Genomic DNA, 16,752 nt, shown 5'->3' on the forward strand with positions numbered 1-16,752 from the left:
ATCAGTACATAATATCAGTACATAATCACTACATATATTACAGATATTTTGGTTCTGATGTCTTGATAAATGTTTATATATTAAACTATTTTTTTATTATTCTGTAACTGTTCTTATTTTATTTATTAATTAGAGCCGTAAGTTTATTTATTAGATATGCTATTTTTCTATCATTCTATTACTTTTCTTATTTTATTCAGTATTTAGCGCCATAATTTGATATTTATTCATTTATTTATTTATCTATTCATTAGTTTATTCATTATATAAACTATTTTATTTGTTCATTCATTCATTCATTCATTCATTATATAACCTATTTTTCTATCATTCTAATACTTTTCTTTAGTCATTATTTTGCGCCATAATTTTATGTATTTGTTCATTCATTCATTCATTCATTCATTCATTCATTCATTCATTATATAAACAATTTCTCTACCATTCTATTACTTTTCTTATTCATTATTTAGTGCCATAATTGTATATATTCATTCATTCATTCAGTCATTATATAAACAATTTTTTCTACCATTCTATTACTTTCCTTATTTTATTCATTATTTAGCGCCATAATTTTATATTCATTCATTCATTCATTATATAAACTATTTTTCTAGCATTCTGTTACTTTTCTTATTTTATTCATTATTTACTTATATTTGTATTCATTATTTATACTTACTTACTGTAATACAGATTAATTGTTACTTTTATTTTAATATTGTATATTTATTTTTCTTGTCCTTACTTGTTTTGTGTATAATGCCTTGGCAATGTTATATGTAAACACAAGCATGCACGTAAAGTACTTTAAAGCTTAAATTGAAAGGGCAGTGTGGTTATTTACAGTATTATGTTGCAGTATTATGTCCTGAATTTGGGGAAGAGGAGTTGTTGCCACAAAAGTAATTGTTGTAAATAAATAAATAAATAAATAAATAAATGTTTTATTTCGTTATTATTATTATTAACATTATGTTGCCGGGCTTATTTTATTTTTCTCTCCCTGTGACAACTATTGATTGTCTATAGGCTACTAATGCTTTGGCAATATTGTAAAACAATCCTGCTAAATAGAGTACTTTGGTTTTTATAAAAATGACTTGGATAGTATAATAAACGTAGATCAAATATCTATATTAATTATGTATGACATATTAATTATTTATTATTCTAAAGAGCTATTAGGCTGCATTTAACCTGTAAGGTCTAATTTGTTACTTATAATTTTTCTAATTTGGCACTCATTTGATTATCTATTTACTTATTTATTAAAACAATGTTTTTAATCGTTCTTCTCAAACACGACCCTCTCAACATGGCAGTAATCGTCATCCATATACAAGCGACTCACTTCCTACATTTCGACCAATTGCAGTCCTTCGTGGACCCTACGCAATTTTACCGGGAAAACGGATGTTGCTCAGGGTCCGGTGGAAACTGACAGTCAACGCTGTGAAGTGGCGGGAGATTTGTCAAGCACATATGTGGAGTAAAAGCGATCGAGCTGGAATAAAAGGTGAAAGATTATATATTTGTTCCGTGGCTGGAGTTCGCCTTAATATATTAGATTGCCTGCTGCAGCTATTTTTGCGATGTAGCATGAGTTTGCAGCCTCTCTTTGTTGTTTTGGCATGTTGCTAACATGTTTTGCTAAGTTTCTTGTTTGTCCAGTTCGCCTAGAGTAAGTTAGTATTTAACGTTAATAATACGCAATGAGAACGTAAACATAATTAGCCTAAATCTTGTTTATGTGATCTTACTGTTGCTAAATAAATGTTTATTTTGGTTGCTAAGTTACCAGTCAAGATTAAATAGTTGAAAGAATACTTGTGTGCAAAACCTAAATAACCTGTACGTTGCGTATGTTCCTTGTTAAACGAAATATTGCTAATTATGCGCAATACTTTACTTTTATGTTGACCCAACCTAAAGACACTCAGGTCATCAACAATAGCTTCTAAATAGTTCAAAGTGGACTAGTGAAAGAGTGCGTTTTGCAAATATCTATTGTTTTATACATAACGTGTCTGTCAAACTCCAGAAACGTCTGAATAAAAAGTAAAGCAGCTTATTTTGAAAGACTCTTTTACGCCTGTTTTGTTAACTCCGCCCCTTTTATGCAAATGACGTTAGTGTTCTGACGCGCTCCATCGGAATGTTATTCTTTGAGAATGTTTTGATGTTATTCTTTATTTTTGAGACGTTTAATCGTGTGATGTGCACTGTGTCTTCACCTTATAAATTGTATACTTTGTTACTCATAATGTGTTCAATATATATTCACTTGGCAAGGCAGAAGGGACCATTTGTACGTTTTTGATTTGTTCATAAAAAGCTGACATTTTTTTTGCAGAGCTACTTTAGAATGGATTTTAAAAGGCGCAATGGAGGCCCTGCAGTGGGTGGGGCTTCACAGGCTAAGAAGGGGAAAATGAACACAGAATGGGAGGATAGTCCCTCCCAGTTCGAAGAGGAACTCGCTCTATTTGATGAAATGGAAATGGAGGTGGAGTCAGGGGAGGGGCAAGCAGGTCATGATGTCATTCCAGTGGGTAAGTATCAAAAACTGTTTGTCTGCAAGATATTCAAAACAACATACCAACCAATTGCAGTACAAAACAAAAAAGAAAAATTAAGACAATCTAACGACATTCTAACTACATGATCTGCTTTCTTTTGCTCAGGTGACTTATTCTCTGCTGATCTTAACCCACGTTGGAAACGACCTCATGCGCCTCCTCTACAACCAAACTCAGACACACTAATTTTCCAGCAGATAGACCTGGATTACTACTTGGGTGAGATATACATGCTCTCTCACAAACCCATAAAAATCCATTATTTCGTTTAGATGTTTGTCTCAGTGTGTTGTTGTCTGGTGTTTAGGACCTCCAGTGGCGGGAATGCCCGGACAGGTACAGGGCAAAGTGCCCATAGTGCGTATGTTCGGTGTGACGGACAGTGGAAATAGCGTGTGCTGCCACATTCATGGATTCGCCCCATATTTCTATGTTCCTGCCCCCAATGGTGAGCTGCCAGTTACAGGAACCTGCTCAGTGTCATTGAGATGTGTTAAACACGTCTTTCATGATTTCACGATATGTCTGTGTCTTTCTCAGGTTTTACAAATGCACACTTGGCTGAGTTTCAGAAAGAGCTGAACTCTGTTGTATTGAAGGATATGCGCTCCAATAAAGACAATATAGCAGTCACTGTGCTGGCAGTGGACATCACCAAGAAGGAAAGTAAGTCATATTAGTGTAAATTTGTGTGTTTATACACTACCCTTCAAAAGATTGAGATTGGTAAGATTTTTTTATATGGTAAATTGAAAATACTGACATATAATATTATAATTTAAAATAGCTCTTTTCTATTTTAATACATTATTACAGTCTTCAGTGCCACATGATCCTTCAGAAATCATTGTAATATGCTGCTCAAGAAACATTTATTATTATTATTATTATTATCAGTGTTGGGGAAAAAAGTTATGCCGCTTAATATTTTTGTAGAAACTATAATACTTTATTTTCATTCTTTGATACATAGAAAGTTCAAAAGAACAGCATTTATTTGAAATGGCTTTAGAAACAACTTTACTGTCATTTTAATGATCAGTTTAATGCATCCTTTTCATAGGAAGTGAGTATTCATTTCTTTAGCTAATAGTGGTTAATTTTTACAAATTTCTTTCTTTATTTTAAACGTACGATATTGTGAGTGGAACTGTTTTTATGATGTGTTATAGCTGACTGACTTTTCTCTATTTGTGCTAAGGTATGTATCACTACCATGGAAACAAACCCCATGACTTTCTGCGCATTACCATGGCAATGCCACGTCTGATTGCCCCGGCAAAGCGTCTTCTTGAGCAGGGCTTTAAATTTGGCAACTTCGCCACCCAGAGCTACCAGGCCTATGAAGCCAACATTGACTTTGAGATCAGGTGTGTGTTTGTGTGTACTTGAAAATTTCTGAAACTGGTAATGTATGGTGGACATTATTTGCTGGACCCGATAAAGCGTGTGACTTTGTGCATGTGATGGCAGGTTCATGGTGGACAGTGATGTGGTCGGTTGCTGCTGGATTGAGCTTCCTAAAGGGAAGTACAGGCTGAGGGAGGAGAGAAGTGAAGGACAGACAGATTCAAAATATCCAGGAAAGGTACTTTATTGTATTTTATTTTATTGTATTATTATTTTTTTTTAATCAGTCACTTAAAGGGATAGTTCACCCAAAAATGAAAATTCTGTCATTAATTACTCACCCTCATGTCGTTCCAAGCCAGTAAGACATTCTTTCATCTTCAGAACACAAATTAAGATATTTTTGATGAAATCCAAGAGCTTTATGACCCTGCTTAAACGGCAACGAAACTGATGCGTGCAAGGCCCAGAAAGGTAGTAAGAAAGTTCCATGTGAACCACTGATATCACATTGACTATTTTGTCGACATTGTTGGTACCTTTCAGAGCCTTGAACGTGTCAGTTGTGTTGCTGTCTAGGCAGGTTCAGAAAGCTCTCGGATTTCATTAAAAATATCTTAATTTGTGTTCTGAAAATAATCAAAGGTTTGGAACGACGTGAGGGTGAGTAATTAATGACAGAATTCTTATTTTTTGGGTGAAACAACCCTTTAAGGAATTGGAGTGATATACTGAAGTGCCACACTCATCTGGTGTGTCTATAATGTATTTCTCTCTTAGGTGTCCCTATGTCAGTATGAGGTGGATGTGGCATGGAATAACTTGATCAGTCATCCAGCTGAGGGAGAATGGCAGAGGATCGCTCCACTCAGAGTCCTAAGCTTTGATATTGAGTGTGCTGGCAGAAAAGGTGTGTGTGTGTCTTTTTTTTGTTGTTGTTTTTGTTTTTGTCCTTGTTTAAGCTCATTTACGTGAGCTTATTTTGCGTTTAATGTGTTATTTCAGTAGCAGTCCATAAAACCATGTGGTAGAAAGTTGTGTATAAAGTTGTGAATCTGACACTGATTGTGTTTGGACCTCAGCATTTCTAGTGGAGTATCATCTCTCTTGAACAATTCACAAATTCAAGTTTTCGTTGTTTTAGATAGTGAATTAAAAAAAAAAAATCAAGTATATTACCAGGGGGTAAAAACTTTTGGAATTTGAAGATTATGGTAAATTTAACTTTAAATTTACTTATTTTTGGAAAACATGTAAGTATCTTCTGTAGCTTCTGAAGGGCAGTACTATATGAAAAAAAAATATGATATTTAGGCAAAATAAGAAAAATCTACACATCTTCATTCTGTTCAAAAGTTTTCAACCCTCAGTTGTCTTCAGTGTGAAAAGAGGGATCTCAAAATCATACAGTCATTGTTGGAAAGGGTTCAAATACACAAAAATGATTAAAAAAGAGAATTTGTAGGATCTGTAGGATTTTTCTGAAGAACAGCAGGAAGTTTAATTGTTCAGGATAAACAAGGAACTCATGAAAAACCATCAAGCAAAAAAAAAAAAACAGCTGTGCATCATTTAGGTAACAACACAGTATTAAGAATCAAGCATATGTAAACTTTTGAGCAAGGTAATTTTTATAAATGTAACACTTTCGTCAATGTAACATAATCCAAGCTAACAATAACAAGTAGCTTAGTACATGTACAAGTAGTAGCCACATTGTGCCACTTTTGTGCTTGTGCTTTTTGTATTATGCCCTCCTGTGTAAATAACTGAACTGTTTGTGTTACAGGTGTGTTTCCCGAACCAGAGATTGATCCTGTGATTCAGATCGCCTCAATGGTGCAACGTCAGGGAGAGAAGGAGCCGTTTATCCGGACGGTCTTTACCTTACAGAGCTGTGCCAGTATAGTGGGCTCCCAGATTCTCTGCTTTACTCAAGAGAAACAGTTACTGCAGGTAAATACTCACAGATTCTTGCAACTATGCTTGCACTGAAATGCTTTCATGTGCATATTTTTTCCAAAGTAAAAGTACCTGGTGCAATAATAATAATGCATACGTGTGATTATCTCAGAGTTGGGCTGAGTTTGTGAGGACAGTGGATCCTGACATCATCACCGGCTACAATATCCAGAACTTTGACCTTCCGTACCTCCTCAACAGAGCCGCAACCTTAAAGGTAACTTGATTTTATGGTTTTACACCAAGTTTATTTACTATTTTTTGTCATTTGTCATGGGAAGTGAACACAAAACCAGAGGGATCAGTGGTGGCTCTTGTCAAAAGGCTTTATATTATAATTCAGGCAGGTGTAATGGTATTTTGAGCCAGTCGTTTCTCTCCGTAGGTGAATTTGTTCCCGTATCTGGGTCGTGTGCGGGGCATTAAATCAGTCCTAAAGGACTCCAGCTTCCAGAGCAAACAGATGGGGCGCAGAGAGAACAAAACTGTCAATATGGAAGGACGTGTGCAGTTTGACCTACTACAGGTACACACACTTAAACTCCCATCATATTAATTCATGACTACACATACTGTGACTCACCAAGTTTTTTCTGTGTTGTAGGTGTTGCTGAGGGATTATAAACTGCGCTCTTACACCCTAAACGCAGTCAGTTTCCATTTTCTGCAGGAGCAGAAGGAAGATGTGCAGCATTCGATCATCACAGACCTGCAGGTACAGCCAGTCAGATCATTGTTCTATTCTTTTAGCCCATCAGATCCCTCAACTCCATCTAAAAGATTTGACTTCCAGTAAACCTCAAAAAACTGTCTTTCCTTTCTTTTATTTGTTTGATTAGAATGGGAATGAGCAGACGCGTAGGCGTTTGGCTGTGTACTGTCTGAAGGATGCGTATCTGCCCCTGCGCTTGCTGCAGAAGTTAATGTGCGTCATTAATTACATGGAAATGGCCAGAGTTACCGGGGTGCCCCTGACCTACCTGCTCTCTCGTGGGCAGCAGATTAAAGTAGTTTCACAGCTTCTGAGACAGGTCTGCGCATTTCTCTTTGTTGCATATGGTAATATAACAAACCTAGCAAACATGATGCTTAAATGTATTTCCAATGGCTTAATTGTAGGCTATGAAGCAGGATCTGGTGATGCCAGTGGTGCGGACGGAGGGTGGGGAGGACTACACTGGAGCCACTGTCATAGAGCCAGAGAAAGGGTTTGTACCCACTTATTTTGTGATTATATTTTTATTCTTAAATCAGAGAATATAAAAATCGCTTGATTACTAAAATAAAAATTGGTCATCTAAAAGCACATAAATTCATTATTGTTTAAAAGTTGGCTGTCTGTAAATCAGTAAAAAGTGATAGTGATTTATACATATTTTGGACTATTGGTGGGGGGGCATTTTTTTGATTATGTCAAATGGTTGCAGTCAATGAGCTACTGGTTACAACAACACAATACAGAAGAATAAAATACTGATACAATGCCACAATGTGTGGCTTTTAGTTGTCATTTTCTGTCAGAGGGCAACATGAGAAATTATGTTAGTCTCCATTGCTTTCCTAATGAAAAGAAGAGAAGAAAAGAATGGGAAGATGCCTGTATCCAAATAAAACTTCCTGAAGATCCACGTCTTTGTTCTCTCCACTTTAGCTTTGATGCCTTTAAGGCTTGTAGTAGAGCACAGCTACTGAAAGAGCTTACAAATGGCAGAGACAAGAAACACTAGATGCCATCCTGGCAGGATGTAAACATGCTGACGCTTGTCATAACACCGCAGCCACTGAAGGATTTTCTCAGCACGGATTTCACTTGAGATCAGGGGGCATTTAGACTCCTCCTGGGGAAAAAAATCAATGATACAGCATTTGGTTTAACCCTGCGCTTATATCCATCACCACATGTAAGCTCTTTCCGTAGCTGTGCTTATAGTATCAGTATTTTATTTTCGGAGTTGTGTTGTAGTAAAAATAGCAACAGGTAGCACCAGTAGCTCACCGATTGCGATTCGAATAATGTCGCCCCCCCATAGTCCAAAATATGTGTAAAACAACGTGTGTTGTGTTTTGTTTTTTTTAAATAACATAGATCTTTCATGGGGTTTCAGTAAGAGATATTATTTACACTATATTAAGCCATACAAGTCTTAATGCCCTGGGTTCCCTTTAAAATAGAAAATGTTTTTTTTTAATTGTAATAATATTTTACAGCATTACAGTTTTTATTGTTTTAGTTTTGTGAGCGTAAGAAATTTATTTAAAAAAAAAAATTCTAACCCCAAATTTTGTGTCTGTTTCCAGGTATTACAGTGTTCCTATAGCGACCCTGGATTTTTCCTCACTGTATCCCTCCATCATGATGGCTCATAATTTATGTTACACTACACTCCTGCAGAAAAACCAGGTGGAGAAACTCGGGTGAGGAGTGTGTGTGTTATGTAAAGTGTTAGAGTGAAAGTTTCTTAGAATTGCCTTTTTTTTTTTAATTGTGATGTTCTTCATTTTGCAAATTATTAAAGCTTTATATTGTGTGTGTGTGTGTGTGTGTGTGTGTGTGTGTGTGTGTGTGCATGTTTTTAGTCTGGCTCCAGAAGATTTCATCAAGACCCCCACAGGTGATTTGTTTGTGAAGAGCTCTGTGAGGAAGGGCCTTCTTCCTGAGATCCTTGAAAACCTGCTGAGTGCCAGGAAAAGGTGAGTTCAACAATTAAAAGAAATGAGGTTTGTTAATAAACTCTTCACTACTGATAGTAAATAGTGTGCCTCATGGTCGGAAATTGAGGATAATTGGCTAAAATGCCCCATAAATTCAAGACAAAGGGGTAAAAAATGCCCCTGTACAATGAAACAATGTATTGCGTCTGTAGTATGAAATGTAAAATGAACAAAAAGTGTCAATTCGCAGAATAACATTTAGATTCACTCACACTGCATCAGAATGTGTTTTGTGCAGCGTTGATCCATATAACCAATCAAACGTGTTTCTGTTGAACTTGGAATGGATTGGCCTGTCAGAGGTGCTTAGATTAGTTAGCACTGAAGGTGACGGAGCTGTTGAGTGCACATGCTTGCGAATTCCCTCATTGTAAACACAGTGCAGATACAATGTAAATAAAAGATTAATTTTGTGGCTTCAAGTGATTATAACAGGAGTTTTTGCGTAACTTGTGTTAGACTAAAGTCATGCACCAACATGTTTGTCTATGAAGCCAGAATGTGATGTGCCCAATAAGAAACAAAAATGTTTTATATTGTGTTCTGTATAGATATTAATAATCATTATTGCAATATAAAGAGCAATGATCTACAATAATCATTTTTTGTCATAATATTGCAGCCCTATGAGCTCCAGTTTTTTTTTTTTTTACATGTGTAATTTAGATACAATTTTAAACAGCCTGTTGTTACTGAAACCAGTTTTTAAAATATTGATTTAAAGTAATTGGGTAAATATAAGTATTTGACATTAAAGACAACATATGGTTAATGAAAAATTTAATTTCTGACCCTGGTGTGCGTTCTGTGTTTTTATGCTTATTTTAACAGCATCATTAATTTAGCAAGTCATACCATTATTTTACCAAGTTTTGAATACGATTATATGTCATATTTAAATTTGAACTCTTGACACTTTGATGTGCCTGTAGGGCAAAGGCAGAGCTGAAGAAAGAGACAGACCCCTTTAAAAAGCAGGTGCTGGATGGAAGGCAGTTAGCTTTGAAAATCAGTGCAAACTCCGTGTACGGTTTCACCGGTGCTCAGGTGGGCAAGCTGCCCTGTTTGGAGATCTCACAGGTGAGTTTCAGCACTCACACATGAACAAATATGGTCAGATGGTTTTAAACAGAGATGTTTTAAGAGGCTCTTTTTCTATTTCATCTGTAGAGCGTCACAGGCTTTGGTAGGCAGATGATTGAACAGACCAAACAGCTTGTGGAATCAAGATACATAATCTCTAATGGTTACCAGGCAGATGCAAAGGTATTTAATCACACAAATGTGTTTTTACCTTTGTTTCAATACACTAAAAACATGCAATGATGGAAGTCAGCTGTGTTTCAGGTCATCTACGGAGACACAGACTCTGTGATGGTGAAACTAGGTGTGGCCACAGTACAGGAAGCAATGAATCTGGGAAAGGAGGCAGCCGAATGGGTCTCCTCCCACTTCGTTCCACCAATCAAATTAGAGTTTGAGAAGGTAGAGAAAACTCCAAGATTTCACAACAGAAGCCATCTGATGTTATTCCTAACAAGTTTAATAATCGCTTTCACACTTTTTCAGGTGTATTACCCGTATCTGTTGATCAATAAGAAGAGGTACGCCGGGTTGTATTTCTCTTCTAACGCTGAACATCATGATAAGATGGATTGCAAAGGAATTGAGACCGTCAGACGAGACAACTGCCCTCTAGTGGCCAACCTTATCAACACATGCCTCCAAAACATCCTCATTGACAGGTACAAACATTGCCACACTCAGAAAACTCCCATGTGCTTGGATACACAATGGTGACGCACAAACTAGCATGCGTAAGAATGAAGACAAGACTCTACAAGCTTTAACAAAAGCCATTTTTGTGTATATTCTGGTGGCAGCACACCTTGCACATCCCAACACACATTAATTCATGTGGCGTGATGATGTATTTTGTGTTTCAGAGACCCTGATGGAGCAGTAGCTCATGCTAAAGAGGTGATCTCTGATCTGCTGTGCAACCGCATTGACATCAGTCAGCTGGTCATAACTAAAGAGCTCACACGCACTGCACAGGAGTATGCTGGCAAACAGGCCCACGTTGAGCTGGCTGAGAGGTGCGTGTTTCTTTTTATCTTGACTATGAGTTTAGAATTCTCCATGCTGACACTGAAATATGCCATTCACGTAATTTAGGCCAATCCGACCTCTGTGGGTGTGACGCCACAACGAGCATCTGAGAATGGCTCGATTTGAAAAAGGGAATGTTATTTTTACAGATTAATTAAAAAACACTGCATGGATTTTTATCATTATAGGGTAAATTTGTACATACACTGCCAACACACATTAATGTTCAAACAGCATGAAAAAGTGAACTTAGCATCCGATGAGCCCTTTAAAAAGATTTATCAGTCATAAATTAAAATATAGAGCAGACACTGGATGTGGATGAAGCTTTCTAGAGTGCATGTGTCGACCATCCGTGTTCACGCAAAACTTAAAATTGAATATACTTGAATATTAAGGCTACGCGTTTAGGTGTACGCATACAATAGTGTACGCGTACAAAAACAAAGTATACTTTGGGTTTAATATGAGAATTTTCCAAAAACGTTTTCAGATGCTTATTACTTCAAAGAAGTAGTCCACTTCCAGAACAAAAATTGACATAATTTACTCACCCCCTTGTCATCGAAGATGTTCATGTCTTTCTTTCTTCAGTCGTAAAGAAATTGTTTTTTGAGGAAAATGTTTCAGGATTTTTCACCATATAATGGACTATGGTGATATTCCAAAATGCAGTTTAAACGCGGCTTCAAACGATCCCAAATGCGGTTGTAAATGATCCCAGCTGAGGAAGAAGGGTCTCATCTAGCGAAACGATCGGTTATTTTCGTACAGTTTAAATACTTTTTAATCTCAAACGTTCGTCTTGTCTTTCTCTGCCTGAACTCTGTGTATTCTGGCTCAAGACAGTTAGGGTATGTTGAAAACCTCCAATCAAAAAAGCTAAAACAGCGATATAGGATGATTTAGACATTGAGGGAGAACATGAGATGGGAGTTTTTTTTCGACATACCCTAACTGTCATGAACCGAAAAAAAAACAAAAAACAGTCAGAGCAAGACAAGACGAGTGCTTGACATTAAAAAGTATATAAATTGTATTCTTTTTATGAAAATAACCAATCGTTTCGCTAGATAACACCCTTCTTCCTTGGCTGGGATCGTTTACAACTGCATTTAGGATCGTTGGAAGCTGCATTTAAACTGCATTTTGGAAGTTCAAACTCACCATATCAGTTCATTATATGGAGAAAAATCCTGAAATGTTTCCATAAAAAAACACAATTTTTTTACGACTGAAGAAAGACGTGAACATCTTGGATGACATGAGGCTGAGTACATTATCTGTAAATTTTTGTACTGGAAGTGAACTTCTCCAACTTTTTAGAAGAAAAATCCAGAGTTTGCAGGTGTCCAAGTAATTCACTTGAGCATATAAACACTTTCCGCAAACGTGGGTTTTAGGATGCGGAAACGTGATGCCGGTAGCGCTCCAAACCTTGGAGATCGAGTCCCGTACGTCATCATCAAAGCAGCAAAGGGAGTGGCAGCATATATGAAATCAGAGGTCAGTGTTGTGTATTGCCTGTTTTTATATAACTGTTTTCCTGTACTGCAGCTGTTTATGTTAAGTTCTATCTCTCAGGACCCCATCTATGTGCTGGAAAACAACATCCCCATAGACACACAGTACTACCTGGAGCAGCAGCTGTCCAAACCTTTACTGCGCATCTTTGAACCCATACTGGGCGAGAGCAAAGCTGAGAGCGTGTTGCTGAGTGAGTATCGTCTATTAAGCTTACAAACATAGCATGTTTAAAGGATTAGTTCACTCCAAAATTAAAATTTCCCGATAATTTACTCACCCCAATGTCATCCAAGATGTTCATGTACTTTTCTCCATATAGTGGACTTTAATTGCAGTTTCAATTCAGCTTCAAAGGGCTCCAGCCAAAGAATAAGGGTCTTATCTAGTGAAACGACGGTTTTCTAAAAAAAAGAAAAAAAGAAAATGTATAGACTTTTTAATCACAAGTGCTCGTCTTGCACTAGCTTGACTTCATGCATCACACAGTCATGTTGCAAAGGTCACGTGACGTAGGTGGAAGAACCAACCCAGTATTTACAAAGTTGGAGGAGAAAATGAGATGGAGTTTTTCGCTATACTCTACCTTTTTGAGCCAGAGTACACAGTCGAAGAAGTAACCACGTGTGATCAAGATGTCTTCGGGTGAAACAATAGACTTCTCTCTGTTGTTGTTAGCTGTCAACAGATCTTTTTTTGTGTGCCAAAAAGATCCATTGTTCATTGCCAGTAGTGTAGCAATGAATGAAGCACAGCTCACACAAAAGTCACTTCGAAACCAAGCAGCTTTCTGACCCAATTGAACCCACAGCAAAATCTGTCTCCAATCGTAAAAACTCCAATCGTATTTTCTACCTCAAATTTGCAAAGTGAACATGCAAAGAAGATCAAACCCCCCTAACAATAAAAGGTAAAACAGCGATATAGGACAATTTTGAAGTTGAGGGAGAACATGAGATGGGAGTTTTTCAACATACCCTAACTGTCATGAACTGGAACAAAACAGAGTTCAGGCAGAGCAAGACGAGATGAGCGTTTGACATTAAAAAGTATATAAATTGTATTATTTTTATGAAAATAACCGATCATTATGCTAGATAAGACCCTTTTTTCTCAGCTGTAATCATTTACAAACGCATTTGGGATCGTTTGAAGCCGCATTTAACATGCATTTTGGAAGTTCAAACTCACCATAGTTCATTTTATGGAGAAAAATCCTGAAATCTTTTCCTCAAAAAAAAAAAAAACATAATTTCTTTACGACTGAAGAAAGAAAGACATGAACATCTTGAATGACAAGGGGGTGAGTACATCATCTGTCAATTTTTGTTCTGGAAGTGGACTTCTCCTTTAACTTTTTAGAAGAAAAATCCAGAGTTTGCAGGTGTGCAAGTAATTCACTTGAGCATATAAACACTTTCCGCAAATGTGGGTTTTAGGATGCGGAAACGTGATGCCGGTAGCATATGGGATTATTTTTGTGCCAATAAGAATGAACGTAACTTTATAAAACTGAACGTAACTTTCCAAGAAACGATCAAAAATATGCCACTGCAAAAGAAGAAAAACACAATGAAAATGAAAAAATGAACTCAGTCGCACGAAATTAACATGCTCTTCAAATATGCTTCATTCTTTGTTAATGATTTTCAAAGAATCGTTTTCGCGAATCATGGATTCTGAATGCGTTGCCACAGCTTTCGCTTACGCTTCACCAATTTTCGTTTGCTGTTTTGGCACAAACCTCTCGTGGGGGCGGGCTTAACAGCGATCTACTCTGATTGGCTAATGAGCTTTTGATGGACACTTGTTCTCTGACCTGGAAGCACGGACGGTGACGTCAGTGGCGCGCATATTGGAAAGTTGTTGCGGTGTGCAATACGTCGTGCTTTGTTAATAGAAACTATCAGAACTGTTGCACACTGTACATGAATAAAACTTTTATCGATGTTATTGATTAACGTTACTTTAGCAACACGAACTTACTTCAAGCTGCCCTGAGGGACAAGCTGAGGTGGAAGATGATGCCGCTCCGTGTCTCTCCTGGGAGCTCATCTTTAGAAACTAAGAGACGACCGTAGGTGAAATACTAATAACATTAATACTTAATATAAACAAAGCACGACCTATTGCACACCGCAATATGCGCGCCACTGACGTCACCGTCTGTGATTCCAGGTCAGAGAGCAACTGTCCATCAAAAGCTCATTAGCCAATCAGAGTAGATCGCTGTTAAGCCCGCCCCCACGAGAGGTTTGTGCCAAAACAGCAAACGAAAATTTGCGAAGCGTAAGCGAAAGTTGTGGCAACGCATTCAGAATCCATGATTCGCGAAAACGATTCTTTGAAAATCATTAACAAAGAATGAAGCATATTTGAAGAGCATGTTAAATTCGTGCGACTGAGTTCATTTTTTCATTTTCATTGTGTTTTTCTTCTTTTGCAGTGGCATATTTTTGATCATTTCTTGGAAAGTTACGTTCAGTTTTACAAAGTTACGTTCATTCTTATTGGCACAAAAATAATCCCATAGTAGCACAGCTCACACAGAAATCACTTTGAAACCAAGCAGCTTTCTGACCCATTTGAACCCACAGCAAAATCTGTCTGGGAAAATATTTGGCCTCATATTTGTTTTAGTGCTGCCAGCAAGAACAGAAAGATACAAACCCTTTTTATCTCATCGAATTTATTTCAAACTCTGGTAAAATAGCATTTCTTTCAGAAATGTATCTGCTAATACACCTGCTTTTGCTGTGTTGTTTCAGAGGGCGATCACACACGCTGTAAGACGGTCTTGACATCTAGAGTCGGTGGTCTCATGGCTTTCGCTCAGAAACGAAGCACTTGCATTGGCTGCCGAGCTGTGCTTAAAACTGATGGTATGTATTAGTTGTGTGTGTGTGTAGGTCTCAGTAGTACTAGTAATCACAAAACTGATGGACTTCTTATGGTTTTCCTTTCTACAGCTGCTGTATGTGACTTCTGCAAAAAGAGGGAGTCTGAGCTTTATCAGAAAGAGGTGGGTTCTGTGTTTTTATGTTTAAATCTTGGCAAACTTGTGTTCATAAGTGAGGCTGAAGATTGTTTGTGTCTTTTAGATCGCTCATCTGTCGACTCTAGAAGAGAAATTCTCACGTCTGTGGACTCAGTGTCAGCGCTGTCAAGGTTCACTGCATGAAGATGTGCTGTGTACCAGGTATTAACATACATGTGCACACTAGACCCGGATGATATATCAAATATTCAGTGTTTAGGTATAATTACTTTGGTGATAGTGAATATACCAGTGAATAAAACACATTTTTGTTTCTTTCTTTTTCAGTCGAGACTGCCCCATCTTTTACATGAGGAAGAAGGTGCAGAAGGATTTAGATGATCAGGAAAAGCTCATCTCTCGTTTCGGCTGGTGATGGACGAGGATCTTTTCTTTTGCTTTCACCTTTCTACATTCAATCATCATTGTACCTCAGTGAAGGAGTTTCTCACTCCATTTTGTAAAGAATCTTCATTTTCTAGTGGATGAGTAAATAAATAAAGTGCATTTTTGTAAAATGGTTGTCTTCTCTTTTCTTCTCGTCTGATTTAACAATACTTTAATACGTTTTAATCATGTTTTTTTTTTTTTTTTTTTACTCAAAATCTATTCATTACAGGTTTTAAGTGAAATAAAGGCATAATGGCTTCCATAATATTATGTAAAGTCACAAACAATTCAATTGTCAAATTTTTTTTATAATGCTATCATCAGATAAAAATTTCACATTTTTATATGTGCTTGTCTGATGATCGCAGTAATGGGGACCAGGTTGGTGTCTCTAAGTAAATCTACAGTTCAAGAGCCTGTTATCTGAGATTCAACCCATAGCTTTTGTCCTTAAAGTGATTCTTTACCATAAAGCTACTTTTGTAACTTTTTAAAGTTCAACAGGGTTCAGAAAACAGAAAAAAAAAGTCACCCTAGGCAATATTTTATATATCCAGCATATTGCATTCATGCATGTTTTCATTTCGGTCATTATACTCCTAAGTCCAAGCTATATTAAGGGTTACAAGTATTTGAAAATCCCATATGGATCATACTAGAACAATAATTCTTTCTCAGGCAACTTACTGGAGGTCATATGGTGAAATGAGGTGAAAAGTTTACATACACCTTGCAAAATCTACAAAATGTTTTCACCAAAATAAGAGGGATCATACAAAATGCATGTTATTTAGTACTGACCTGAGTAATATATTTCACATAAAATATATTTACATGTAGTCCACAAGAGAAAATAATAGTTAAATTTATAAAAATGACACCATTGAAAAGTTTACATATGCTTGATATTTAATACCATGTTGTTACCTGACTGGTCCACAGCTGTTTTGTTTTTGTTTTTTTTAAGTGATAGTTTTTTTTTTTTTTGTTTGTTTGAGTTCCTTGTTTGTCCTGAACAGTTAAACTGCCTGCTGTTCTTCAGAAAAATCCTTCGGGTCAGGGGTGAACTTTTAAACAATG

General features: G+C 36.9%; 1 protein-coding gene across 1 annotated transcript; it reads left to right on the plus strand.

The window, feature by feature from the left end:
• The first annotated feature begins 1,399 nt into the window (after positions 1-1,399).
• Positions 1,400-15,799, plus strand: pold1 (polymerase (DNA directed), delta 1, catalytic subunit). The gene is made up of 27 exons (XM_051106761.1): positions 1,400-1,522; positions 2,360-2,558; positions 2,691-2,804; positions 2,893-3,033; positions 3,126-3,251; positions 3,787-3,955; positions 4,059-4,173; positions 4,716-4,845; positions 5,725-5,891; positions 6,010-6,114; positions 6,283-6,423; positions 6,502-6,612; positions 6,737-6,928; positions 7,017-7,105; positions 8,196-8,312; positions 8,475-8,588; positions 9,542-9,689; positions 9,780-9,875; positions 9,957-10,094; positions 10,179-10,354; positions 10,556-10,708; positions 12,125-12,227; positions 12,306-12,438; positions 15,014-15,127; positions 15,215-15,267; positions 15,347-15,444; positions 15,571-15,799. Exons 2-27 carry the CDS (start codon positions 2,372-2,374, stop codon positions 15,656-15,658), a joined length of 3,318 nt encoding a protein of 1,105 aa, XP_050962718.1. The 5' UTR covers positions 1,400-1,522; positions 2,360-2,371; the 3' UTR covers positions 15,659-15,799.
• Positions 15,800-16,752: the final 953 nt, after the last annotated feature.

Source organism: Labeo rohita, chromosome 3 (genome assembly GCF_022985175.1).
Source record: "Labeo rohita strain BAU-BD-2019 chromosome 3, IGBB_LRoh.1.0, whole genome shotgun sequence".
NCBI classification, from domain to species: Eukaryota; Metazoa; Chordata; class Actinopteri; order Cypriniformes; family Cyprinidae; genus Labeo; species Labeo rohita.